General features: G+C 40.2%; 1 protein-coding gene across 4 annotated transcripts in view; it reads right to left on the bottom strand.

Moving 5' to 3' along the window:
* The window catches only part of DCLK2 (doublecortin like kinase 2), a 79,962-nt gene that overhangs the window by 18,599 nt on the left and 33,711 nt on the right, over positions 1-27,652 (bottom strand). For 2 of the 4 annotated variants that reach the window (XR_005700811.2, XM_040064342.2), the window contains exons 3-8: positions 17,108-17,210; positions 14,670-14,768; positions 13,341-13,388; positions 9,712-9,806; positions 3,642-3,714; positions 2,581-2,689 (exon numbers count right to left, since the gene is read on the bottom strand). Coding sequence is in view for 2 of the 4 variants with exons in the window: in XM_040064342.2 (XP_039920276.1) it covers positions 2,581-2,689; positions 3,642-3,714; positions 9,712-9,806; positions 13,341-13,388; positions 14,670-14,768; positions 17,108-17,210 (527 nt within the window). In the remaining 2 variants the exon portion in view is untranslated. The remainder of the gene's footprint in view (positions 1-2,580; positions 2,690-3,641; positions 3,715-9,711; positions 9,807-13,340; positions 13,389-14,669; positions 14,769-17,107; positions 17,211-27,652) is intronic. The other 2 variants (XR_005700812.2, XM_040064343.2) reach the window with 1 other exon arrangement.

Here is a 27,652-nt window from a genome sequence, read left to right as displayed (position 1 = left end):
TAACACCTAAGAATCCATTTATGCATTATTGAAAAACTGCAGGCGAGAATCCCTGCCCTGGAAGTGCAGCTGTATCTGTGAGGTTGTCATAGTTACAACCTGATCTGGTCTGTAGATAGAAGCCCTTATCTAAATGGTATCTGTGAAATGCCACCCTCTCGTGTTACAGACCCGATGCAAGATCTGCTAGGGGTACGGGGTGGAAATCAAAACCCCAATTTGCACCTTGCACCATCAGAAAGCCTGCAAGGGACTCCTCAGCAGCACCCACAGTCAGAGAACCTTCAGCACTCGTGCTGTGATCAGGAGGAGTTAACATTCACAAAGACAATTCTTCCCTCTTCAAACCCCTCTTGCAAATGTCCTCCACCGCAGCACCCAGGGAAAGAAAGGTGGATACAACCCAGGGGGTCTGTGTGCTAATATCTCTGCACGTCGTGCACCAGCATTGTCTGACAGGTTTCTGGGATTCTTCTCGAGCTGTCAGCGCCCATCTGTTGACTCATGTCTTTGTATACAGACACGCAGGCACAAAAGAGACCACCTTATTCTCTTCTTGTTCTTTCTGTAGAACATCCCAGCTGGTAGCTGTGTAATAGGATCCTGGCTCCACAGCTAAGGCTTCTTAGCACAACACTATTAGAAATCAAGTATAATTAATGGGAATTAAAAGAGAAGCATTAGCGGTGGGCATTCCCTCTGTCATCATTTATTATTATTAGCAGCTGTTGTCGTATTTTGCATAATATTAATCTAATAATGTTGCACTAAAGATTTGATCACCTAAAAACCAGATATCGAAGCGTAATTGTGCCTTTTTAGAATTTTTATAATCGGAGGGTTGTTTTTCAGGTCCGGTTTCCTCATTTCAAAAAGCACAGATAACGTTCAGTGACTTAGCAGCCCTTCTCCCGTTTCCAGCGGGATTTAAGTGATTTCCAAAATGCACGGCTTGTATTTCTGACAATAAATACGTTGTCTTGCGCTTTTAATCTGCTACCTTTCATTAAATCCTCTGAGTGAGGATAAGGGCAGCGGAAAACAAAGGAGGTGGTGTAGGGGGTGTCTGGGATCCCCTGGCTGGGATGTCAGCACAGATGAGTTACTCTGCAGGTAACAATGAGAAATTACTGGATCAGTGGCTCTTGCTCCTGTGGGAGGTTTCAATTTTCCCAAACATTAAGTGGCAGAGAATAGCTTGGCTGAGCAGGGAACTCCTTGTGGTGCTCAAGAGGCTCTTTGGAAGCACGGTGGGGCTTTGCAGCAAGATTACAGAGCCGTGGTTGGTGCATGCAGGGAGAGGAGAGCAAAGGCCAAAGCCCCATTAGAGCTGACACCGGCCAGTGTTGAGGCAGACAACAAGGCTTTCTTAAGTGTGTCAATAGCAAAGGGAGCTGGAAAGAAAACACTGGAACTTGCTGAAGACTGTCACCTGACTAACAGACACCAAGATAAGGCGAAGGCATGGAATGCTTTCTTTGTTTGCCTCAGCCTTCAGTGCCACTGATAGAAGCTGGGCTGCCCAGTCCCCTGAGCCAGAGGTCCACAAGGGTGGGGGCAGTGACCTTCCGTTTGCTGACACTGAATTTCCAAGGGCACGACGGAAGAACCCAGGGAGCGACAGACCTGTGAGTGTAACCTCAGTTCTGGAATGAGATGTTTCCATTTAGAATTCCTTTTCTTTCAATTTAACTGAAACCAGCAGGTGAGGATCAAGTAATGAAATGTTTCTCTAGCGTTTATGTTTTTCACAGCCATTTGTAGAGTTCTCCCAGAATTTGCATACAAGTTGGAGATTCCTCATAATATTTAAGAAACTGACATAACTCTCAGGTTGATGAAGATAGCAGAAGGTGGTTCAAAAAAAGAGAAATACACTGAGAAAGCGACAGTCAAATCATCTGTTATGTTTGCACTGGCAGCAACGTGTGAGACAAAGCTTGCAGAGGAAGAGCAGCAGCACTGCACAGGTCTGCAGAGGTACCCTGCCTACCCCACAGGGAACCAGGCACGAGGATGTTTCAGGCATATTGGAGGGTTCATGCGAAGTCTCTGGCCCCTCCACACCACGAAACACAGGCAGCAAGCCCAAGGGAGCCACCACAACTGCACGTCTTTAAGAGCACTCCACCCACAGAATGCTGAAAGCTGTGAAAAATCACGTCAGCAGCAGGCAGTGGGGACACCACAGCAGCAGAATCGCCGAGGCAGAAGCAGGGAGGGATCTCTCAAACTCTGTTTAGATGCCACATAGAATTTCCTGTCATCCACAACCATCTGTAGTGTGAGAGACCTCTTGCAGAGATGTGGGGTTCCTGAGGAGGCACCATGAGAAGGTGATGCCTCCTTTAGTCTGTGGGATAAAAAAGCCATGGCTCTCTGCTGCTCTCGTATCCCTTTCCTAGAAGAAAACATAGGAAGCTTGGCATGTTTTGCTGTGCCTGCTTCCCCTGAAGTGTGTGCATATTTTTGCAACTGCTCTTTGCTTTCATCTCATCACATTTGTCCAGGAAATTATGTTAATGCACAGGGCTTTATCCAGTGCAATAAGCAGCAGGACCGAAGAGTTTCCTTGCTCACCGTTCCACGCACTCCTTTACAACGGCGAAATTGCCGTCACCAATCACCTTCCCCACTTTATACTTCTCCAGAATGGTAGATGACCCTGAGAACTTGTTTCCATTCAAGCCTGTAAAAAAATACATAGAAGTCAATAACGCAAGCTGAAGAGAAGTGTCAGCAATCCCCAGTGGGCTCCACAGATAGAAAACAGTCACAAATGCAAAACAAAAGTTAAAAGTAAGCTGTTTTCTCCACTGCAATTCCTTTGGTTTTATCTCAAGTGTAAAGAGGAACAAGATAAACCCAAAGTTATTTGACCTTTGAACACACAAATAAGTCTCTTGCTATGTTTTTGTAGAGGCATATTCTAAAAGTAATGAATGCAGTTAGAAGTTCCTCATCTAAAATTTTCTGAAGTCAAATTACTTTCTTGACTTTTTTTTTGCAAACTCAGAGCAAAAATGCAAATAAGATTCAGCTACAATGCATATAAAAGACCCAAAAACTTTTATCTGCTGAATTCCTTTAAATTTCTATAGGTGCTCCCAAAACATCCAAAATGCAAGTAATTATGATAGATGCTTCAGTATTTTTAAAATAAAAAACCATTACTCCAACATGAAACTTAAAAATATTTTAAAAGAATTGGCATTGCTTTAAAGAGATGAGGAATGAAAGATTGAGTTTAGGTAAGATCAGGTGATTGGCCAGTGGTTCTCCCTGAAGCAGAAAGAGCCCTTTTGAGGAGGGTTCCTCTTTCAATCCAGCCACAAACACATTTCTGGCAATAACGCAGGTCATGTCTAAAATCAGTCAAATTCCTAACAGCGACTATTGAAGAGCAAGGCCCAGTAATATGCTGCCACTGGACAAAAACAAAATTAACAAAATTTATTTCCTAACTTTACTCCCTTGATGTAAATTGTGCTAAATTTTTTTCCAAGGTGAATCAACAAGGTAACAAACATCTCCAAACAGAAAATGACTTGGAGTTATCAGAAACCATCTGAAAGTGGTAATGCAAGTGTCATCTACAGCAAAATCCTGGCAAGGATTGCCAGCAATTATTGGTGTCCTACCTTCGGGACTCTGGCAACGGAGTGATTCAGGTACACCATTCACGTTGGAAGAAGATCCACCATGAGGGGAGATCTGTGAAGTACACAAGAACTTCTGATTTCTGATGGTAATCACAAGAAAAAGCCACACAAAAAAGCAGAAAAGTTAAAAAAAAGAACAAACCAACACACGCTAAAACACTTATACAGAGTCAGTTTACTTTTCTACACCCACCTTATTTTCATTCCCGCTTTCTCAAAGTTCGTCATCACTGTCACTTGCACCCATCCAAGATTCAGACACAATATTCCTATTTAGATAAGCAGCTGAACAGATTTCAGCAAACAGCAAAGACAAATCCTTTCAGCTGCCCCTACAATTCTGGCCTAGGTGGCCAGGCACATCTATGATAATCAGATTTATTTAGACATCTATTGGGCTATATTTTAGGTTATCATAGATGTGAAGATTTGTGACACCTATAAGCGTTTCAAGTCAGATGTCTGATATGTATCCAGATTTAGTAACTGTGTTTTAGTAACAAAACCCTCTGTTTTAGATCCAGTTTTAGTAACTGCGACACTGTAAATGAACAAACACCTAAATTATTTTCAAGCACAACAGCTGAAGAAAACCGATTTTCCTGCACTAACAACTTAATTGGTAAAGGATCTGAATCTTCATGATTCTATTTCAAGTCAGCCTGTCATACTGCCCAGGGATGTAAATGATGGTATGTTTTTATTCTGAAAAGGGGTGGAGGCATAGGAATGAATGCCATAAATAGTGAAATATACTGGATGTGTTCTGTGCACCACTTTTATAAGCTCTCCTATTACATTTATGCTCAGGGATGTTGCATGGAATTAAAATAAAGTTCAGATCATTCCCCTCTCCTCTGTGTAACATTTCTTGCTGTTTTGTGAAGTTCCAGATCTTGTTTTCTTCATGGGCTATTATGGCAGTTTTCAGCACTCACCACAGGAAGGATTAAAATGCTTCTCTGCCTTAAGCTCAGTGTCTGTTGAAATGGCTTTTCGAGACACCGGGAATGCAAATGCAGCGTTTTGCCTTTTAGCTGACATTGTCTGGTTGCACTGCTGAATATTTTAAATCATTAACACTATTGTCAGGGAAAGAACTGAACTGACAGATAGGGATATTGTCTAAAGGCTCATGAAATGCTAATGAATGCTTAAGTTTCTAGTGGCAGCTGAGCTGCCAAATCAGCTAAAGGTACAGTAACTAGGAGCTGTACAACTTAATTTTGCAGAGCCCCTGAAACAACAAAGTTTACCAGCATTTGGCACAGAAGTAGCATCAAACTACAAGCAGGCAGCTACTGCTCTGCTCCTTGCTAATAACTCAAACCCAGGCTATGTTAACGCTGCTGTCTTCCTGAGTTATCTGTCTATTTAGCAGGGGTTAGGAACAAGGACATTTGGGTTAAATGATATTTGAACAAAATCATGAGTCAGTCTCTTGACCAGTCAGTCATGTTTTCTTGAAGCCTGAAGCAGAAACAACAGAACAGACCATGGCCAATTCTTAGTCATCAGCCTAAAATATTAGTAATCTATTTTGGGTTTTCAGCGAGTGACAATACATGGGAACATCCAGCCCACAGTTCCAACTTCCTTCAGTCTTGTAATCAGGGCAGAGCATGACCGGGCACATTCCAGCCCAAGCAAACATTATCAGGAAAAAAAAAAAAAAGCTAAAATGAGTACAAAAATAAAAATAAAATTAATGCTGCCATTGTGGCTGAGGTGTTAGATCAGAATCTGAAAGTGCAGGTTTAACCCTAGCTCTGCCACAACTCCACAGCTGGTGGGATTTTACTTTTTGTGCCATTAGAGTGTGAGGAAGGATCCACAGATACAAACCCATACTCTTTTGCAGTGGAACGGTGCCTTGGTTGGCAAACCTCTGCACTCAGGATCAGACTGCTCATGACACGAGTGCTTGTGGAAACATTTGAGGATTATTTTCATATTGAAAGAAATACCTATCTCTTTGGCAGCTATGTGGGATGGTGGTGAATCTAGCTGGGGAGTATTTTAGTGAAACTGTGAATTAACTTTGCAGAAGTATTCTCTGAAATCTGGGGACACTTTGGTGATGTCATCGTAATTCATCCTGAATGGCTGCAGTGAGAAGGGACCGAAAGACACTCTGAACATAAATAAAATGTTATTTATATAATCAGAGTTTGATAGAAATGTTGTATTTATTATTATAATGCTTAATAGTAACATAACGTGTAAAAGAGAAACTTAGTATTTCTTTAAGTGATCCTTAAACATGGATTGCAAATTCACCAAATGCATCACTTGAAGGATCCCTCTATGAAATGCTGTGGCCCCTGTGTCTCTAGGCTGGATAATCACACGTAAAGAATATTTACATATAACTACACACAAAGCACATGTGTACAACACTGAAGAGATTAGAATCCTTGATGAAGATAGGCACTAATCCTTCAAATCACTTAAGCACATGTTTAACTTTTAAGTACATTAACATCCTCATTGAAGTAAGAGGGACTACCCAGTAGCTGAAAGTAAAGAAAATACTTAAGTTATTTGTTGGATCAGGTTCTAATGTCCTTTCACTTGGGTCATTTGGTCCATCAGTTGCAAAAGTAATACCCAGAGAAATTCAAACACGAGGCTATTTAGCATAATTGTGAGTCTAAGAAAGGCTTCAACTGTAAAACCTCTTTATTTGTATGATTTTATTTTATTTTTAATAAGATCGCAAGATTTTGTGTTCCTTAATTTTAGGAGGGGGCAACAAAGCAATTCAAGCAAGCATAAAGGAGTTATGACACCGCTTTTCAACGTTACACCGATTTCCAGATTTAATTTAGCCTCTGGATGATTTTTATGGCACAATGTGTGCAGAATAACAGATGTACTGGGAGAGCTGAGAGTCAAATCACCCCTAACAGCATTGCATAGAAATGTTCACTTAGAACCGAAGTAAAATGTTAAACATTTCCACTGTCTACAGACCAACAAAAGGACTCCTCTTGGTCAGCTGTCCTCTGACACCAAATGCACCATTACCTTTATTTTTAACCCATGAAGCAGATTTTATCTGCATGGGAATTCAACAGAAAAATAAGAAACTCAGCTCATTTGATCAAAAGACAACACTGTACAGAGTAGTCATTTACTTCATGCCCATACTTGTTAATTTTTCTATCTAAATCTTCACCTTGAAACAAAGCCTCTGCTAAGTGAAATGCTGAGTTACAGAATAATACTGGGATGTTAAAAATAAACAGCCTGAATAAGAAATTAGAGGGCATTGGGGGCATAGTATCCCCATTTGTCACTTAACAGAATAAAGGCGCTTTTTTGGGTTTGTGGGGAAATTCCGTCCTGTTTACTATTATCGAGACATAGCTTTAATTCCTGACTTCAATACAGCCTCAGAGTCCACCATTTAAAACACTTCTGGGACGCTGGGCTTACTGTATGCACTGAACAATTCATAGCACAAGGGCACTCTGGTTGGAAGAGCTGGAAAGGACAGAGAGAAGGCCCTTCCCCTTAAAGATAACTCTTCACAAGGAGCCTTTCCCATGAGGAATTTCCTGAATGTACCGCGCCTAACAAAGAGTTGTGAAGCAGAAGGAATCCTCGGGGACTGAAGAGACTTCTCTTGAAAGGAACAGCGGCATTCAGAGAATATGATATAATATTCAGTGTCTGAGCTGAGAAGAAATTGCTGCTGCAATCAGTGTTTTTGCGAGTCAGCTGCCTTGATGACTTATGCCCTACACTGATTGTCAAACTACAAAAAGCTTAGCAAGGTTCTAATCTGTAGCAAAATATTTTACTTTGCTCTGGCTTTTCAAATAAAACACTTTTTAAAGTGCAGTTAGAGTGCAGCTGCTCTGATGCTCTGCTCTTTACAGGAACCAGAAACATCAACCCTGATTTTTTCTCCCTTTTTTTATACTGCCTCAAGCTTTTACAAAACCATTATTCAGTCCTGCTGTTTCACCCTCTACAAAGACAAACATATATGATTTGTACACAAAAAATCACTCAAAATATTGAACTTTCGAAGACAGAAAACGCTAAAATAAACCTTATTCTGTCACAGTAAATGGTATTTATATCCAAATTTTCATTCAGCTGTAGTCATGGCACCTTATTTATACAAGTGCAAGGAACCCAGCCAGACTGCTTGTCTGTGCAGCAATGCAGCCTTAGCAACAAGGAACTATTAAACAATAGGGAAAAGCAATAATCTCCAAATAATAAAATTGTTCCCTACTTCCCCTTTTTTTTCCTCATCAGAGTAACCAAAAAAACCCCACAACCCCAATTTCACAAACAGGTGTACGAATTTCTTAAAAGAATCTGGTTTTGCATAAAACTATGCCTCCCTGTTACTGGTTTTATACTTCCCCAAAACAGCCCTCGCTACTACGACATAATTGAGAAACAAGTGTGACTGAACAGCACACTTGATCCTTTTGGAATTCCCCCTCGGATTCACCAGATAACTTTCCCTATCTTTAGTCTCAGGAGCACAGCTGGGACACTCCTGCTAAACAAATGCATCCTGAAGGACAAAACAAAGAGGGACTCACTGCCTCAGTGACACATCAGGTCTGGGATGCTTAATTTGGTTTTGCTGTTTCCTTTGGTCATATGGGCGTGAATTATTTGACACGAAAACCCATCAGTACCCAGCACCAATTAAATTCCAAACTGAAAAAAGTACAGCAGCCTACCTGAGTGAAAGGGAATGGGAAAGGGGACGTGTCCACTTTGGTGGGAATTGCTTGCTGCTATCAGAATTACCTCTGCCTTAATGGAGCTTTAATCAGTTAAAAGCAGACCGGGCAGCAGCGGAAAAAAACAAGGCAAATGATCTCGTTCTTAAACTTGTAATTTCATTAAAGAAAGACCAAAGAGCATTTCTTAAATATAGTGCAGACCAGCTGAGAGCCTCAAGCCCAGTGATTCTGGTGTCCTCTGCTGTAAGCTCCATAGCAGAGCTGTCCAGACAGATTTTAAGACACAGAGTTCTAATTTTCCATGTCAGAGCTATTACTGCTCTTGAAAATTATTTAACCAAACAGATACAGATATAATTAAAATTTATTTTTTAAAAATAAACAACTAAACAAATAAATGAAACAAATAAATTAAACCAATCGAAACCCTTTGTCAGCATTTTCGCAGCAGTCTGGCAGAAACCAGTGCCATACTCCTTGCAAAACAAGACTTGATAACAATTAGCATGTCAAACCCCACATCTGAGCACTATTCAGATCACGTCCTTTAGCCAGTCTCCTAATGGAGAAAACAGAATTATGCAGCCTCTTCACAAATGCTCTGTTAACCAAAAGGAGCTATTACTCGATCAGAATAATCAGTGCAAACCACCAGGTCTTCTTCCAGAAAGGCTGCAATTGATGATTCCATAAGAAAATTCCCCTTGAAAGGACAGCTGCACAAATGCAGCAATGAGATGCTCCACTGTACTCCAGACTGTTCCTTTTATTTCACTGAGCCGAAGGCACAGAGCAGCCTCCAAGAACTGCAAATGCAGCCAGTTCCAAGGCGGGAGAGGAAGAGAAATCTCCTGGTGCAGCACAGAAAAATCTGCCAGACAGCAGGGCTGCTTCCAAAGGAAGCCTTCAAATGCTTTCAGGCAGGAGACTGGATTGAGGGATGAAATTGGTGCCAGGGAGAAATAAGTCTGCTTTGGATTAAATGCTACAGACTACAAGGTATTGAAAAGACAGCACTACATTTATATAGGCTGAAGGGATACAAATTGCTTGGAGGATTTCTGCAGTCCACAGAACAATGGAAAATTTGGAGGACAAAGTGGCATATTCAAGCCAGCATCTCACTCGGCCTCTCCTAAGCTAAGTGTTCAACCCAGACAAAACACAAAAAATTTTATTTTGGATCTGTTCTCCATACGAGCAAAAACTGTACTTGCAAGGCTACCCTCCAAAATTATAGCTTGTTTTTGTTTTTTTTTCCTTCAGCACCAGTGTCCCACAGCCAATGAATAATGAAATTTAGGGAGTTTGATGGTCTTTGCACTTACCTTGAGTCCACGAAAGCTGCCTGGGCTTGTCGGCGAAGAACTGGAGGACTTTGTAGATTTTGGGGTGGATAACTGACTGCTTGGGGTTCCATTAACTGGCCAAAGCAAAAAAAGTGAACATATGAAAGAAAATATGAATAAAAACCAAAAGTTATCACTGAAGTCTGCAAACAAAAACCAAAACAGGCTCGTCAGCATTTAGCAGTAAATTATACATTTACTGCACCCTGAAATGTGGCTGGATATGGGATCAAGAAGACACACAAATATTGCATTGTCATTCCAGAGATTAAAAAGGCCCGTTTTGTCCTTTGCCAGGGCAAGAGTTTTGGGCACAGAAACAAGCAAAGGAAAAAAAAAAAAAAAAAAAAAAAAGCCACAGCCTTTAAAAATTGCATAATAAATATGCAATATAAATAATAAATAATTGCATCACACCATAAAATTTATAGAAAGAAAATGTTTCTAAGGACATTTGACCCTCCTCCTCTTCAGTTTGGATCAAGGCTTTACTTTCTAGGTAGACTGTTTCACAGAACATGTGTTTGTTTGTTATTCAAATACAAAAAGATTTAACTGTTTGCATGACAGAAAACTTACTGATTTAGGGGAGAAAAAGTCTTGTCAACAAGACAAAAGGTAGTAGGTTGCTTTTGAGCTTCCAATAAGTGCAAGTGTCTTTGAAAACACACAATACCCTCCCTGTTGACTTAAAGAGCTCATTCATTTTAAGTCTAGATTTTTAGACATGCCTCAATACATCGGTTATCTCTCTGGTGTATTGAATATTACTTAGGTTGAGTCCTCGTATCTTTCTGAAAAGAACAAACTGACAAATTTCATTATGCAGGGAGAATAGCACACTGTGCATCAGACACAAATATGATGCAATGTTCTATGATGAGACATCATTTCTGTCTAGCTGATCCTCATTTTTTGTGGGAGACAAAAAAACTCAGCAGAAATTTAAGAGCTAAAAATGCTTCATAGCAGGGTGATGAATTATTTTTCCAGAAAGAAAAGACAACCCTGGTAAACAGAAACTGAGCTTCGAAATAAATAACAGATACACCTGCACAATTCCTGTACATATTCGGATCTGTCATGGGTCACTTCTTAAACTATTGGATTTATTTTACAAGTGTCCATTGACCCAATACACTAGCATTATCTGAGTACTTGGAGATGCCTTTCAAGGAATATTTTTACAACCTGGGCAGCCCATCTGCCACTAGGCCAGGCTGACTTCACTGGAACCTCCACAAACCACTGTTTTTTCACAAAAATCTCCTTCTCTGGTGTATGATGTTAAGGTAAAACTAACTGGTGTTTAGCTACACAGTAAGTCTATCTTGAAGTCTGATAACTTGGATTTATATTTCCCAGTTCTGTTACAGGACCAAGACCTTAGTATTTTCTTTAAAAGATATTCAGTGTATTTAGGATACTTCCATATTGATTTTAACAATATTTACCTATAAGAAAAATAGGTGATTTTAAGGATTTTTTTTTTTTTTTTTTGAGAAGCTGAAACCATCTAAAGAGTACACTTCCCTCCTGCGGAGTTCAACAATTTGTTCTGGATAACCAGGCATATCAATGCATCCTTGTTTTAGAAAGAATTTGCAAGTATGACAATGGCAAGCGCTAGGGACTGCTGTCTCACTGTTTTCTGCTTCTTGCATGACCAAAAAATGAGACACTTCAGCAGAAGAATTTCCTTCCAAATGACAAACTATTACCACAGGAGGATTTTGTTTGTTTGTTTGTTCGTTTGTTCAAAGATCCTTTTACACAGCTCACAGAAAAGTCACTACTTCCTGGACATGACCACTGCAAGGCATCCTTATCTAAGCCACTGCCACCCTCTTTAAGCATTGACAGAACCACTAAACTGTTCCAGTGAAACTAGCTGGCTAACAAAGCATTCCTCCCTCCCAAGACTGCCTAAGGAAGAGGAGTGCAGCTGATACTGACAGTACTGCAGCTCTTTGCTAATATCTCAGCTATTCTTGGTGGAGAAGGGCGGTGTTCTGAGCCAGGGGTGTGACTACATGACACCCTCAGGTCCCTTCCAGATTTTGTCCTTGTGTAATTCTTGAACACACAGCTCGTTCCTCTGAGGAGCCTGCTGGAAAGAGCTGTCTGCAGATTCCTCTTTGCCAGTGCCTCCGGAGATCCACGGCACGTGAGCTGCAAGGCAGCTTGCAACAACAGCAAAAGCTGCAACTGGCCCTGTCCAGATGTAAAGATTTTGCACCTGTAGGGAGTCAGGCAACTGCTTGTGCTGGCTCTGGCTGGGCTGCAATTAATTTTCTTCACAGCAGCAAGCACAGTTTTGGATTTGTGCTGGGAAGTGCTGCCAATGCAGCGCCTGCACAGAGTCGAGGCATTTTCTGTTCCTCGTGAGCTGGGAGGGGACACACCTGGAACAGCTGACCCCAGCTGATCCAAGGAACATTGCAGACCATCCAGCATCATGCTCAGCAATAAAGGGAATGTTGGCAGAGGGGACACTGCTTGGGGACACGATGCCATCGGTCAGCTGCTCGTTCACATCTCTTTCTTTCTCGGGTTTTATTTCTCTTTCTTGTTTCATTGCAGCATCGTTGTCGCTGTTGCTGTTGTTGCTTCAGTTATTAAAGCACTCAAATCTCAACCCATGAATTTTCTCACTTTCCCCCTTCCAATTCACTTCCTTCATCCTGCTGCAGCACATAAGTCAGGAAGTGCCTGTGTGGCGCTTAGTTGCTGGCTGAGGTTGAACCATGACACTGCTATTTCAGACAACAGCATTTTTTTTTTTTGCCCTCACTCAATAACCCAGCAATCTCTATTGGCATGAATCTGTCTGCTCCTGTTGATTTGCTGGTATGCCCTGTGTATGCCAAACTTACCTTTTTAATCTGTTTCCTAAGCATAAATTCTTTTGAGGTTTCTTTCTACATGCATACCAGTCTGAATACACAGAAGAAAAAATCCTCAAACTTTTCTGTCATTCTGAAGTACTACATGTCAGGCTACATGTTTGGCACCCTGGAATGCTTAAAACTTAAAAATCTATGAATAACTTCTCAATTGTTAACTTCTAGTACGATCCAAAGACTCAATTTGTTTGCTAATCAATTTGTATGTTACTTGATTCACAAATGCTTTGACTTTGAACTGAAAGTTCAGCAATTCCTCATTTTTTTTTAGAATTTAGGCTAAAAACAATACAAAAAAGCAATGAAAAATAAGAAATTGCACATTAAATTGCTGAAATTTTCTGTTACAATATGGTATAGAATAAACATGCAAATGTGTTGCTCCTCAGAATGCTCCTGTACTTGCAGTCAAATTATACATTTAAAAATTTAACTTTGATACCATTAGCAGATCTCCAACAATTGAAAAGCATTATTTCACTGAAATGATCTACCTCAACAACAACAACAACAAAAAACAAACAAAAAAACCATCCCAAAAAAAACCCCAAACAAAACCCAACACCTATTATGTCTCTGTTTCATCCAATGCAAAATGTGTTTCAAGCTTGAAAATATTCACAAATACAGCAGCAAAAATACAGGTAAATGGAGAGGGAGGAGACACACTAGCGATATACAGCCATAATAGTCATGGCTCACCTGGGGATTTTGCTGAAGAATGAGCACTGGAGTGGCCACCCCTCTTTACTGTACTCATATATTTGACACAAAGGAAAAAAGACATTAGGAAAGAAGTTATTAAACAGCTCTGAACATGCACAGAAGGAAGAAGGGTAAATAAAAGATAAGTAAAGACTACATGTTAAAAAAAAAAAAAAAAAAAAAGGCAAGTAAATAGAAAGATAAATACCAGACACTTTGCATACGTTTTTCAAATTAGCCAAACCAAAGAGGGTCTAAGTAGAAATAAGAATGGAAATGACAGCACTCATATCTAAATACTTTGCATAAAATTCACTGCTGACAGATATCCTACATGATCTCATTGGAGGTAACAGAATTGCATGAAATGTAGATGAGTTGCAAAACTTGCCCTTCATGATACTTTTTTCTGCAATCCCTCCTTGAAGCTTTCCAGTTAAACATTCAGCCTTTATAAACAGATTATTAGTATTCTACTTTGAAAGAACCCAAATATAAAATTACTTTAACCAGCATCAATTAAGCAAAACAAATGTGAAGATGAGAATATGGAACATGTCACAGTTCTGAATACACACAGAAGCCTACATTTATAGTTACATTTAAAAAAGAGCATCATATGTTTACATATTCAATAGTTCGATTTCAGGGGAAAAAGAAATATTTAGAAATTAAATGCAGAGGTTAATTAAAAAAAAAAAAAAGTTTCTCTCTTTATTTACATGAAAGACTCAATGGCTGGAACATATGGTGTCCAGCCAAACTGGTGGCAAAATCCCAGTGTGAATACCTTTCTTTGAAATTATGAGCAGCACAAGAAGAAAAATTCTCTGTTTATGGGCAATCACAATACATCTAAAATTACTTGAACCAGCAAAGGCCTGTATTTCTGACAATATTTGGTGTATACAGGAGAAACTTTTCTAATTCAAAATTTATGGGTATACTCTAGTTTAATGAACATAAATTTAACCACATATATAACCTTGCAGTTAATAGTTTTCAGGAAAATGAAGTGCCATGCTGAAAGCATATCCCAAGTGCACAATTAGCACAAATTACTCCATGTTCATAAACTGAAACTATTTGTGCCTGTAATTAAAAAATAGAAACCATGTTTCTTCCTAGGATTTTTTTTTTTAAATTGCAAATTTATTTTAGATCAGTATTAAATCTCTGAAGCAAAGTGAAAAAAGGTTTTTTTCTCCCCTCTGGAAACCCTTGTATTACAGACAGAGCCAACAGGTTTTTTTCCACCCCTTTAAAAAAAAAAAAATAATAATTTCCATGCATTTGATGTGCTCAGCTCTTTCCTAGCAGTAGTACCTGAGGCAGGGGATTTGCTCCGACGTGAAGGTCCTGGGCTTTTGGATGCAGCGTGCCTCACGGCAGAGGAGCGGGAGTAAGACTTCATAACACGACATTCTACAAAGCAAGCAAACTCTCTGTCAGGGGTTTTGACAACAGCTCCATGCACAGGCTCCCTCCACACACCACCGTGGCTGTTTGTTGCCCAGAAAATGACCAGCGCTCTCTGAACATCTTTGCCCAGCTCAGTCAAACAGATTTGCAAGAGCACCTCACAACACTAACCTGCTCATCATAACCTCTTTGAGCTACTCAGTACTGTATGTGACACCCTGCAGACAACATTTCTTCATGTCTTCAGGCTGGATGATTACTACAATTTAAGTCCGTACATATGCTGATGCCAAGGATCATGCAGTAATGGCACTTCCATACAGGGCGACTGCACAGCCAGCATTATTCCCCTTCTTTTTCAAGAAACCGATGCTGTGACCAATTTCTGAACAGATGAAAAATGTCTATTGTTTCCAGAAGGCTGAAACAATAGATTACTGCCATTTTCCATCAGCTACATATCATTAAATAACAGCCCCAATGGGAAAGGAATCAATGAGCACACATGCATTGACATTTTGGGAACATTTTAATTCCTACGGTTAAGCATTGTTAGCAAATCACTCCAAATGGGATCATAAATTTCTCTCCTTATTTTGCCCCTGATGCCAATGCCATCATTAGGATGCCATGTCATCATAAAGAAAAGTAAGGTGAGCTGCATGCCCTGCCAGCCATGTACATAACCTGCTTTTATCCATTAAGACCCCCAGAGCTATTAGAGGAAGCAGGGACCACCAAAGCTGAAGAGATAAAGGACAGAAAGAGATAAAGGCAAGGAAATGAACTCAACGAGTCTGTGCCTTGTGTAATGGGAAAAGAAGATTCACAGCCTTAAAACCTGCTAGGGAAATTAAGATTATGCCCAGACTAGGATTTGCGTTGTGAGTCAATGCTCTTGCATTCCTTCATAAGAATAAAGTAATTTTTTTAGCTGTTAACTATATTAAAAAACCCACCATTTTGGTCACCCCCACACTAACTGACTCAACATATTGAAGCAGTTCTGGAAAAGCAGCACCCTAGCAGGAACAGCAGGATGGGAGGCAGCTGAATCCTCCACCCATCCACATGTACAGGCCAGTGGGTAGATATACATCTGCACTCCTTGCTGCAACTGAGCATTTTGTAATGAAATTATGATGTATTTAAAAATTATAGGAACAGCAGGTGCCGTTGTTTTTATTAAAAAAAAAAAAAAAAAAAAAAATCCTTCATTCAGAACCTGAAGCTCCTCTGTAGTAATCTGATTATTTTTGCCAGGTCATTTTCTTTACCAGAGGTTACTTTTTCTCAAAAGAAAAACAGGCTGTTTCTGCAGCTGAAAAAATAAAGACCGAAAAAAACCCATCTCTAGTAGGACCTGTAGTGATAGAACAAGAGGAATGGTTCTAAACTAAAAAAAAACAGTGTAGATTCAGACTAAATTTAGGGAACTAACTTTTTATTGTGCAAGTGGTGAAACACTAGAATAGGGTGCCCAGAGAGGTGGTAGATATCTCACCCCAGGAAACATTCAAGGTCAGGTTCAATGGGGCAACCTGAATTTATTTCTTTTAAATATCTCCCTGCTCATTGCCAGGGGTTGGAGTAGATGATCACTTTGAGGATCCTTTCCCACCCAACCCATTCTACAGCTAAATCAACATGGAGCAAAAAATCCCAAAATATTTATGATTTGATATTCCAAGACAATTCCAAAACTCTCTTGTAGAGGATTGCTTTTTCCTTGAACTTACATTACAAAGTTTTTCTTTACGGAAGAACAACTCTCATAAACAAGTTCAATTCATGATCTGCCCAAGGCAGACAGCAGGGGCACAGAGTCCCAGTTTATCTCACCTCCTTCCCTACCCAATATCTCCTATAACCTCAAAATATATACAAGGCCAACACTTGGTGTATAGCAGACAAGACTAGAGCGTGTGAATTGTCTGGCAGGACTATTCAAGACTGGAAATGAGCGTGGCTACATACAAGATTTTTCAAAAATCTCGTGAAGAAAGCAATATGGAAATTATCTTACAGTCACAGATGCCGAAAAGTGAACATTTTTAACAGACCTTAGATTCATTAGATCCATGGCTGAGCCTTTCATAATTCAATTCTGCTTTCCGTGTAACTTTTGGGACAGCGTCTGTTTTGCAGGAAATTGGATCAGGTTTGTTGGTGCATTTTAACAAGCTTGCAGAATCCAGGCAGTGGTTTGACAAAACTTCTTTATCCATAGGAAAATATTTTTCCCATGCATATTTTCCTGAATCACACCATTATTGAGGGCTGAACAAGGGAATGGGATGGAGAATTCCCTATTTCAGCGGGTTCAGGATGTGCAGCCTTACCACTGTGATCCAACACGAAGTCATCCTGAGCATACCGGTACTTCTCCGGCCCGCACGCGATGAAGACGTCGTCATCTCCAAAGAAGTCCTGCAAGCACGTGACCTGGACAGCAAAATAAACACATGCAGTACTTCCAAAACTAAATATTGATTTAGACAGCAACAATTCGTAAGTTTGTCTTCAGCTTCTCACAGTGACACCATAATATTCAGTTATAATGACATAAGCACTACGGTTCCTCAGTACTTCAGCTCTCTAGCAGAGCAGGAAATATCAGGGCCAAGAATGTAAAATATGACGGCCCCTTACCTCCTAAAAGTCCTACATTTAGCTCCTGTATTTTTGCCTATAGTTGCATAAGCACATTGATGACTTTTGCAATAATTACACACACGTTGCCTTGACAGGAACATCTGAAAACACAATTCAAATATCAAAGCCTCTCGTACCAAGAATACATTAATTGCTTTTGGGAAGATCTGTTGAGTTAAAGTGATTGCATCTGCAAATAGGTTTTTTTATGTTCTGAGGCATTTAATTTCAAATGTTTTAATGTTCTATTAAAAAAAAATCATGAAATAATTCCCCATTTTATTAAAAGGTATTTCATATTCAAGAAAATAAAGAAATAGAGTCCCTTCCATGCTCTTTGAAGTTGTCTGTTCTTAATTATCCAAGCAATGATGCTACTTAAATAATGATGTTATCCAAGTAATGTATGCCAAGAAGGATCGGGATATCAGAAAGAAAACATGGTTTAGATATTCTTTAAAAACACAAAACCAAAGGCCTTGAAAAGAATCTCCATCCTCGAAAGTCAATAAAAATCACCTTGCGAAGGAGCAAGTGTCTGCTTTAAAAACAGTTAAAACCAAAAGGCCACAACAAGAAAATCTACGGAGGCCATTCTAATTCCCTTGTGAGGGAAACAAGTGTTTGCAGGTAGCAAGCTATTTTTTTAGACGTAAATGGATTAAAATTTTAATGTACAGTTGTTTCCTTTTTTTTTTTTAACATTTCATGCCCGCACGAAATTTAGAAGTGAAAGTTAGAACCCTTTGGTAAAGCCATGAAATCAAAGAAGCAATACAAAAATCTTCCTTTAGAGAAAGCAGCTTCTTTTCCCTTCCCAGATACCCGTCAAGGCCATTTGTGTATTTCACCCGCAATAGTGAAATAGTAGTAAACACTGGCAGAAGTACAGGGAGGGGTCTCTGGTGCCCGCAATATTCCGGAGCCGCTCGGAGTGGCCATGAATCCGAGCTCTCCGCGGGATCTCCGGCGCAGGACATTCCCCACCAGCAGTGCAGTTGTCATGGCAGCTCCCCCAGGAGAGCAGCCAGACCCTCAGCACAGCGCCGCTCACAGCATCCAGCATCTGTGTGTGTGTGTGTCACTGTGCTGCGCAGCCAAAGGGCCACAGCCAGCACCAAAAACCCTTTCACTGTCACCCTCACTGGCGCCGTGACAGCTTGCTCTCGTTGATGAGAGACTTTTTCAGCTCTGCCTGAAGCCGCTGCTTTTAGTGAGCCAAAGAGGCGCCAAAAATTGGATTCAAAAGGCTGCACAAATTTAAGAGAAGTTTCGCTGACCTGGGATTTATTCCTCTCTGCTGAATAGCCGAGAGGACTCATCATTTCCACAGATTTCCGGAATCCGGCAACCGAGCCGAGAGGAAAAGCTGTGGGAAAGCTCCCAGAACACATCACTCAGGTCCAGAACACAGCAGCACCGGCAGGACATGGGCAGAGATGTTCTGTGAGGTGCCAGCTCACACTCGAAGCCCCTGAACCCGGGAGCCACTTCCACAAGCTCTGCCTGCCCACCACTGCTCCTGACGCCCTTGCAGTGCTGCTTTCAGCAGGTTCGAGTTAAACCTGTGGTTTAGCAGCGCCTAAAATTAATCTTTCTGTTCTGATTGAAAGCCTCACCTTACCTCACCCCTTAGCTCATGCAGTCTAATGCCTGAACTGAGAGTAAGGGAGGAAGGAATGACTGATGTCAGAGTCTGGGAAATACACAGAGATATAACTGCAAGCAGCAGCGTCCCTTTGTTGTCTGCAGAGCAATTCTACAAAGTAAGGCTCAGATCTGTGCACAAAAGATGACAGGAGCACCCTTAGAAATGCTCCAGAAAACCTGCTGAAAACAGCTGCTAGGAACGGGAATGAATAAGAATTTCAAGAAATGCGTAATTCCCACATATCCTTCCTCACGTGTTCATGCTCACAGAGCTTCCCCAGGCAGAAATACACAGGAGGGATCCTGAGTGCCAGAGATCAGATAAGCTGCTGGAGATGGAGACACAGCACCTTTATCTTGGTGTTCAGGCTGGTTCCAACCTCTGTCTGCTCACACACGGTGTGCCTGACCCTGCCTCCCACCTGGCAGTCACACACCAGGACAGACTGCTGTGAAAAGTATTCACCTTACTGCAAAAGGTGTTCAATGCAATTACAAATGAAAGCCAGATAAACACAGCTATGGGGAAGCTTTACTCAGATGCTCGCTATGTTCCAGCAGGGAATGCTCAAAGTCCCCCTTCTCCCCCCAGATAATCCAGACTGGCTACACATAAAATACACAAGAATGAAAAAAATATTGAACAAGAGTATGCAATGAAGAATAAAGACCTGCTAGAATTTACCTACCCCAAATCATCCCACATTATGAGGTGAGGAAAGAATTTTTAAAACTAAATTCATGGAAATGCATTTTTCTAGAAGTACAACATAATTATTTTCCTAGGATTTTTTAATAATAAGGTCACCTTGAGCGTCTCTCAAGGTGCTAACTGATGTTAAAATGAAGTCTTCATCTCCTACAGAATTAAAACTAATGTATACACAGGAATTAGTGATAAAAGATTTTGCTCACTGTTCAAAAACTTCAGTTGAAATTATTAACTTGTTTGCATGTGACTTTGAATGCTGCAAATCCACTGTGGTCTAACTCGTAAATCACAAAGAATATCTGAACTTAGGTCATAGGAGGGTTTCTTTAATTACTTTAATCAGGATGCAACCAGTTTGGAAATTTATAAACAAAAAAATTTGAATTTTTTTTTTTTTTTTTTAAGTTTCTTTAGCAGTGGAATCTGGGCATATGAATAGGATGTCAGGTATCTCAGAAAGTTAGGGACCAAAATTTAGTTTATAAAACTAGTGTACGACTCTTCCCACTATCCATCCATAGTCTTTCCCCCTCTTTGTTTTGCCACACTTAGTGCTAAAAGCACTTTACTGTTGACTTTTGAATGTTTCAATTAACACGTTCAAAATGTGTTAAACCCTATTTAGTTCTAAATACAACGCCCTTTCCCAGACAGACATTGCCTGTGACCTGGTAACTCCACTGCTATCCCTTTCTTTAAAACAAGAAATGACTCATTGGTGCTCCTCTGACAACTCAAGGCTGCTCAGGTTGCCTTGCTGCACTGCCTTCCTTCAAAATATGTCTCTACACACAACAGAAAATGTGCGAGTAAGACCGGACTGGATTTGTGCTCAGTCCTTTCCTCAGAGTCCTTTCCCTTGCATTCCCTCCACAGCTTTCTGAGACCATGTGCAAACCACTCAGGGCATCCCAGAAGGGCTCCAAAAAGACCCCAGGTGAAGAAATGAAATCTTGAGACACTGGATGCAGTTTCTGACAAACAGAAAGACCTCTCTTAGAGAGGTACATATGACTGAATACACACGCGTTACCAGAGCGTCGTGACTTACAAAAGCTTGCAAGACAATTACTGGTCAAAGCGCTGCAAAATCACAGAGCTAAAAGCACAAATAACGTGGTTGGAATGCAGGGAAAAAAAAAAAACCAAAAACCCACAAACATGAGGTGTTGAAGAAGAAGGGAGAAAACCACATCTCTTCGAAAAATCAAATTCCTGATCCACTGCTGTCTACTAGTGCAGTGCTTTAATGTCACATGGACCCATCATATTTACCTTCCAAAACAGGCTTACATTTCTGGCAAAGATTTAAACCAAAGAAGTTTGCTCTTTTCAAGGAAATGCTTCTTCAGTCAGATCAAGCCCCTGGATTAGAATATACAAATTGTCATCCATATGGAAATCCCTTTCCCCTTACCTCCACACATGCCTTGAAATGTGATTTACATCAATCCATACTCCCACCTCATCCAACAAAACAGAAGGTACATTGCCCTCCAGAAAGAAACATGAATAATGATTGTTTATAAATAGAATTTATCATGTATTTATTGATTGTCCTTTATGACGAAAATATAATGGACAAAATTTGAAATAAATAGATGAACACTTATCCAGAAAATATTTTTCCTCCAATCTTCAGAAGAAAAATACTTAAGAAAAAGAAAAAGCGAGAGGGAGACTGGAACCAAGACGGTTTTATAAACACTTGAAAAATTCCTGGAAATTCAAATTCCCTGAAATCTTTAGCACTAAACAGAGTTCTGTGATCATATATCAACAGCCCCCAAGCAGGAGCTTGCTGGGTAAATTGTGTTTATTCCAGCTCTACAAATGTGCTTCATTCTAAATGTAGAAGGAAGGGCCATGAAGACAAATAGTTTGGCTTAATTTAGTATGTCTGATTCCATTTAAGTAATCAGCTACAGGACTGCACAGTTTAAGCCTGAAGAGCCACTCCCTCTGTCTGGGGAAAGCTTCTCTGGACGAAAAATTCTCAGCAGCAGCTGAAAATGGATATAAACCAGCAAACTGGAAAAGATAGGAGAGGTTATTTGTATTTGTTTTAACAATGGAAGGAATATTTGTATCTACTGACTTCAAGAAAACAGGATATGGTGCAAATATTTTTAAAAGGAAGCACAGAATATCGGAGGCAAAAGGAAAACTAGGAAAACTGGCATGCACAGTAACAGCTGGATTTGTGAATGCATTTTCAGCTCAGCAGCTGAGACAGGCGTTTGAGGCTGAGATTCTTCAAGGGCTGCAGTGGGGTGTTTTCCCTATGAATTGCTGAAAAATAATGCGAACAACTTTTAAATGTCAGTTTGACAAATCTGGATACAATCTCCCTGCTATGCCTTAAGTGTGAGGGTTCTCCACATTTCTTGTGGGAAATGCTGTTCCTCTGACTGGGACAGATTATAACTCTCCTGCCCTGCCAGTTCTGCCCTTTGCCCCTTGCATCAACTTTTTTTCTGAGTAAGCAAAAGTCAAATATTTGTCTGTTTTGCCAGGTCATATTTGCAGTCACCATTTTTGTTTCCCCTTCTGAAACACTTTTAGCACTGCCACTTCCTCTTCACTGCCATTCAGCCTTATTAAAATTCTTGCAGTGTTTCCTGAAGCGCCAGCCCTTACATTTCCAGGGTTTATGCGTGTCCTATGGCGCAAAATGCAAGGAAAGCACTCCTGCAGAAACAGGTCACTTGTCTGTCTGCCATTTCAGCTCCATCTCCAACAGGAGCAGGCTTAACTTTCAAAAGGAATTTTCCTCTGGGCAGCCTCAGGAACTCGAAAAGGAAGGTGAAAAGGGCATTCCCACCCTTCCCTACTGAGTACCATGATTTTCACACAGGATATTTAACCTTGGAAATTCCCCTTGGTTCCTGCTCTCTCTCAGAATAACTTGACCAAGGGAAAGGGAGGGGGTGTGTTTGACCAATATTCTCATCTTCTTACCAATTAATCATCAAGGACCTTCATCAGTAACCAAGAGGCGCACAAGAAGTTCAGTGCTAAATTATGGCAGCTATTTGCCTGGTTATCTGAGTCATGTTTCCTGACATGTGAGGGAACAGCCAGATGGGTAGCTAGAATACACCCAGGGAGGAGAAATACTGAGAAGAGCACGACATGCCCTTTAAAAAAAAACACTGTAATTGCCACTATTCTTTTTTTAATTAACAACCTATTCAACTTCACAGAAATGACAAAGTGTCAAAGGCAAGTATGCTAAGCAGTTTGGAAGCAGGCAAAAAAGGGAAACTGTTCAAGGGCCAGAAGCCCACATTGCACACAAGAACAGCAAGAAAACCCACTGCTACATCAGATCTGTAGTAAACCTGGAAAACCAGGTCAAACTGGTAAGATTCCTGCTGGTGTAATGAAGAAACTCTTGACACTTGCAAAAGCTTCTGTTCCTCACCAGCTTATGCGTGTCCTCTGTGACAGCTCTACTACAGAATCCCCCTGGGAATTCCCAAGGTACACAAGATTACACACCAAGAGAAGGGTAAGCAAGCTGTTAAAACCTCTGACTTAAGGCTTGACAGAGCTCAAATACTACAGAGTCCGGGCAAATCTGCCCAAAACAGCTTTAGGGTAGGCTGGGGAGCCCTGAAATCTGAGGACACAAAATTGTGAGCTTGGTAAGACTCTAGACACCCACACCTTTCCTCCTGGCTGTAGCTATGAGGACTATGCAAGGCATCACAGTAACTTCCCCAACAGTCAACTTCCATGAGGTCATTAGTAGACAAGAAGGGACAAAAATCCCTCCTTTGTTCTCTGGAAATAATTGGAATTAGGTCAAATGCCTCTTAATTTCTGAGGCTCAAATGCACAGCTATTTTGTCTGCAAGGGAAACGTGAAATCTGGTAACAGATCACATCATGCAGAAAGAATGCAAAAGTATCAACTCTGTTGCAAAACTTTAAATTCATCACTTGATCTTCTGTTTTATGACTGTGCATCTCGACCAGCAAAAGTACCTCAGATATTAAAGAGCATGTTGAAGTCCTTTTTCTCTATAGTTATTTTAAGTAATTCACTTGGGGGTTTTTGTCTACTCTTACTCTAAAAGTCCCTTTTAAACCCATGCCGTTGGTTAATTTCAAACTTCACAGCAGTCCCACTGCAGTCAATGAAACCATTCACAACCACAGCTTGGGAAAGGTCTGAAGGCCTCCTCAGCTCTGCTGGACACGGCTGCAACAAACGATGAAATAAATCCAATTTCTAGGTCAGAGCTTCCACAAGACATTGTCCAATTTGAGGTTTGGCATCTTGCATCCTTTTGTCTTGTCCTTCAAGTTTAATAAATTCTGTAAGCAGTGACAGAAAACCAAAGTTTTCTGTTTCTAATAATTTGTAAATGTTGAATTTGCCTGCCTTGGATAAAGGGAGCTCGTTAACCTATTTATGAAAACAGAAAAAAGAGGGGGAAAAAATTGAAACAAAGACCATAATGAGAGCAATTCTTCTAGGCCAGCTTCTTAAATCACTATTTAATCAGTGGCTGTGTCACATAATTACAGTCACCAGAAAATGAACCTCTTTCCACTGATACTCCATGACAAGGAACAGAAGTGAAAAAAGGAGAAGACAAGCCCTTCCATCCCACAGGGAATCTAAGGAGTAAGAAAGGAAACAGAAATGTTAAATCTTTGCCTGCTGCCTGGTAAACAGAAAAAGGCTGGCAGAAAGCCCAGGAAACGCCTATTACAGTATGACAATGCAGAAATACTGAATAAACAGAGTAGTCGGGTCACCACAACTCCCACAGCCCCACAGCTGTTGGGAACAGATGACAGAATAGAGCACACCTCACATTTTAGCTTTTAATCTCAATTTCATAAAGATTTTTGCATATATATATTTTTTAACATCTCTAAAATTCAATGCTGAAAACGAACACACGTGGAAATGGAAGATTGCATTTGGGTGTGATTCAAACACATCATCCTCACTGCGATGACAGCGTCAGGAAGAAAAATAAGCTGTAGGAATATGCATAAGTTAAAGTGAGTTCCTACACGTATCTATTTCTTAAAGACTTCCAGTGCAGTAAGAATTTCTGGCAAGGTCTGTTCACCAGTTTTTCCAAAGGGCAAAACTGATCTGTCTGCAAAATGGCATTTCAAACATTGCCCCGATTATGTGCAGCTACTTTGAGATCAGAAAATAACAACTGAAAAGGACTAAAATTCTGGAAATCTTGAATAATTCTGAATCACTCTGTACAACTCATCTCCCTCTATAACACAAAACACCCCTGAACATCCCTTCCCTCATCCTTATCCACTACAGCAACAAGAGTCGATAATTTCAGTGTATTAAACAATGAAATTTAATGCCAAGCTTCTCAATTTCACGAGTTACAGAAAGAGGCCTTACTAAACATGCAGTGAGTGGAAACTGGAAACAGAAAATTAGCAAGTGCAGCTTGTGATTGTGACCATAATCCAGTTTGTCTGAAGAGAAAAACAAACAAGAGGATTTCCAGTTACAGGACAAGGATATCTTTGCCCATAGGTGCATTAATCACACCAGCTCACCAGTCAGCATAACAGATTCTCTCCTTAAGTGGCATAACTGGGAAGCCTAATACAGAGCCAAAAATAGCACCTGACTTCACACAGCCAACCCTCCCTCTCACCACCGAGCAGCTAGGCTAAAAATAAAAGCTACTTGTATTATGAAAGAACATTAAAAGGAAAAGGGCACATATAAGGACAGATATCTGGTTCATCCAGTTCAATCAGATCTTACTGATTTAATGACACCCTGTTCCACGATACAAATGCAGTTAAAATTTAAGTAAAACTGTTTGGTTTTTTTTTTTTTTTCTATAAAATCACCTGTTCTGCAGTATTACAGAAATCATGCCTTTGGCTAATCACCCTACTAGAAAAACATGGCATCCACATATTATGGAGAACTTAAAACCCCTGAAAATTATATGGGCAAATATTCTGTGTACTTTCAGGGTTTTTTTTTGTTCTTTAGGTCAGAAGAGTTTCTGTAGCATTAACCAATAACCTATTGCAATCCTAAGTTTCCAATGTTTACAGGCAGACAATTTCCCGGAGACATTACAAAAGCTGCAGCTCTTTAAATAAGAACTGTTTTTGCACAGACAAATAAGAAATTCAAACTCAGTTCGTGGCCAGTGCAGAAAGAATAAAAGAAAAGGGATAAATCTGGAAATGCCCTTTGATGACAGGTACAAATTATTTTTCATGAATCTTTAAGCTTCAAATGAGAGATTTATAGTTTTACACTGGAACAGGTGGTCCAGCAAGATTGTGTGTGTCCTGCCTCTGGAAAAAAATTCAAGGACAAGTTGGATGGAGCTTTGAGCAACCTGATCTAGTTGAAGATGTCCGGGCTTATTGCAGAGGGGTTGGATTAGATGACCTTTAAAGAACCATTCAATTGATAATTCTGTGATTCTGTGTTCTTCCCTATGGCTTGAATTGTTCAATCAGGAGCTGCTGCTAAATTCAGTTTTCTCCTGAAATTCTATTAAAAAAATCAAATTAAGTAATTCTAAGGCACAAAATATTAGTTGAAATTCATGACTCACTGAAATTTAATATTGTTATGTAGAGATATAAAAAACTATTGTTCTCTGAGTTCCTGTGTCAAGGGTCTCAATCTTGCAGTCATTCAAAGCTGTTTTTCATAGCATTGCAATAGGAGGGGAAAAAACTTTAGGTACCCTATAAATTCAGGTCTCTCTCAGTTCTGTTCCCTCCATAGATACTACTTCACAGAGCAACAATCCTTGATAAAATCCTTAGAGCTCCTCACAGATTAGAAGGATGCTTTTCACTTGTATTTTAAGTTCTGGTCATTTAACATTTTTTTAGCCCTTAAGACACTTAATTTACTTAGTGCCCTATTTGTTTCAGCATAACAGCAGCTGTACTTCTAACTAAATTTACAGTTCTATTTTTATAAAATCACCTTGCAATGCTAACAGCTTGCCATACAGCTAAGCAGCACACACAGCTTTTAACTTGATTCTTGAAGCATCTTCCTCACTTAACTGCAAACTGCAAATGCAGGAAGAAAATTCAGCTCGTGGATGTTCTCTCTGTGCAGCTTTTCAAACAATGACATTTCGCAGATGAAAGGACAGAAATCCTGTGTAAAAATGTATCTATATAAAGTGTGGAGGCATTTTGTCCTCAGCAAATTAACTTCCATGCTTACTCTGCTTTGCCTGTCATGAATTATTGAGGTCCATTGTGCTTGCAACTGGTATGCAAAAACTGGAACAGCTGTGATGGGCTGGGGGCATCAAGTAAGAGAAATGAGGACATAACCGATTAATGGAAGGATGAAAAGCTCAAAACTGTGAAAAAAATAATGTACCACAGGAAACAGAAACTACTTTTTATCTGGCTTTCAAAGATCCTATTGAGTCCCATTAGCTCCCAACTTTGACCAGTATTACTTCCAAGTCTGCTGCTGCTGCTTCTGAATTGCTTTAATAAGCTGATAAACAGATGTAAAAGATGTCTGAAGACATGGAAACACGTTTGATTTCATGTTCAGACAGCAAATGTATTACAAATACACTTAAGCTACTGACAAAAGAACAGATGCATCAATACTGTCAGACCAGGAGAAAAGGTGTCTCCACGAGTCTCTCCTTAAAACAAACCCCAACAAAATGCCACACACCCTTCTTCTTAATATCTGGAAATCTCAGTTCTTCCTTTGAACAAACATCCACAATTTCAGGAAGAAAAGCAAAATGGATGCCTCTCCAGCCCAGAAACACAGAACTAAACCCCTGCCCAATTCCCCAGATCATTTAAGAGCAGAGAAAAGAGGTGCTAAACCCCATTTATCAGT

Source organism: Hirundo rustica, chromosome 5 (assembly GCF_015227805.2).
Source record: "Hirundo rustica isolate bHirRus1 chromosome 5, bHirRus1.pri.v3, whole genome shotgun sequence".
NCBI lineage: Eukaryota > Metazoa > Chordata > Aves > Passeriformes > Hirundinidae > Hirundo > Hirundo rustica.
This window is presented reverse-complemented; position numbering and strand designations above follow the sequence as displayed.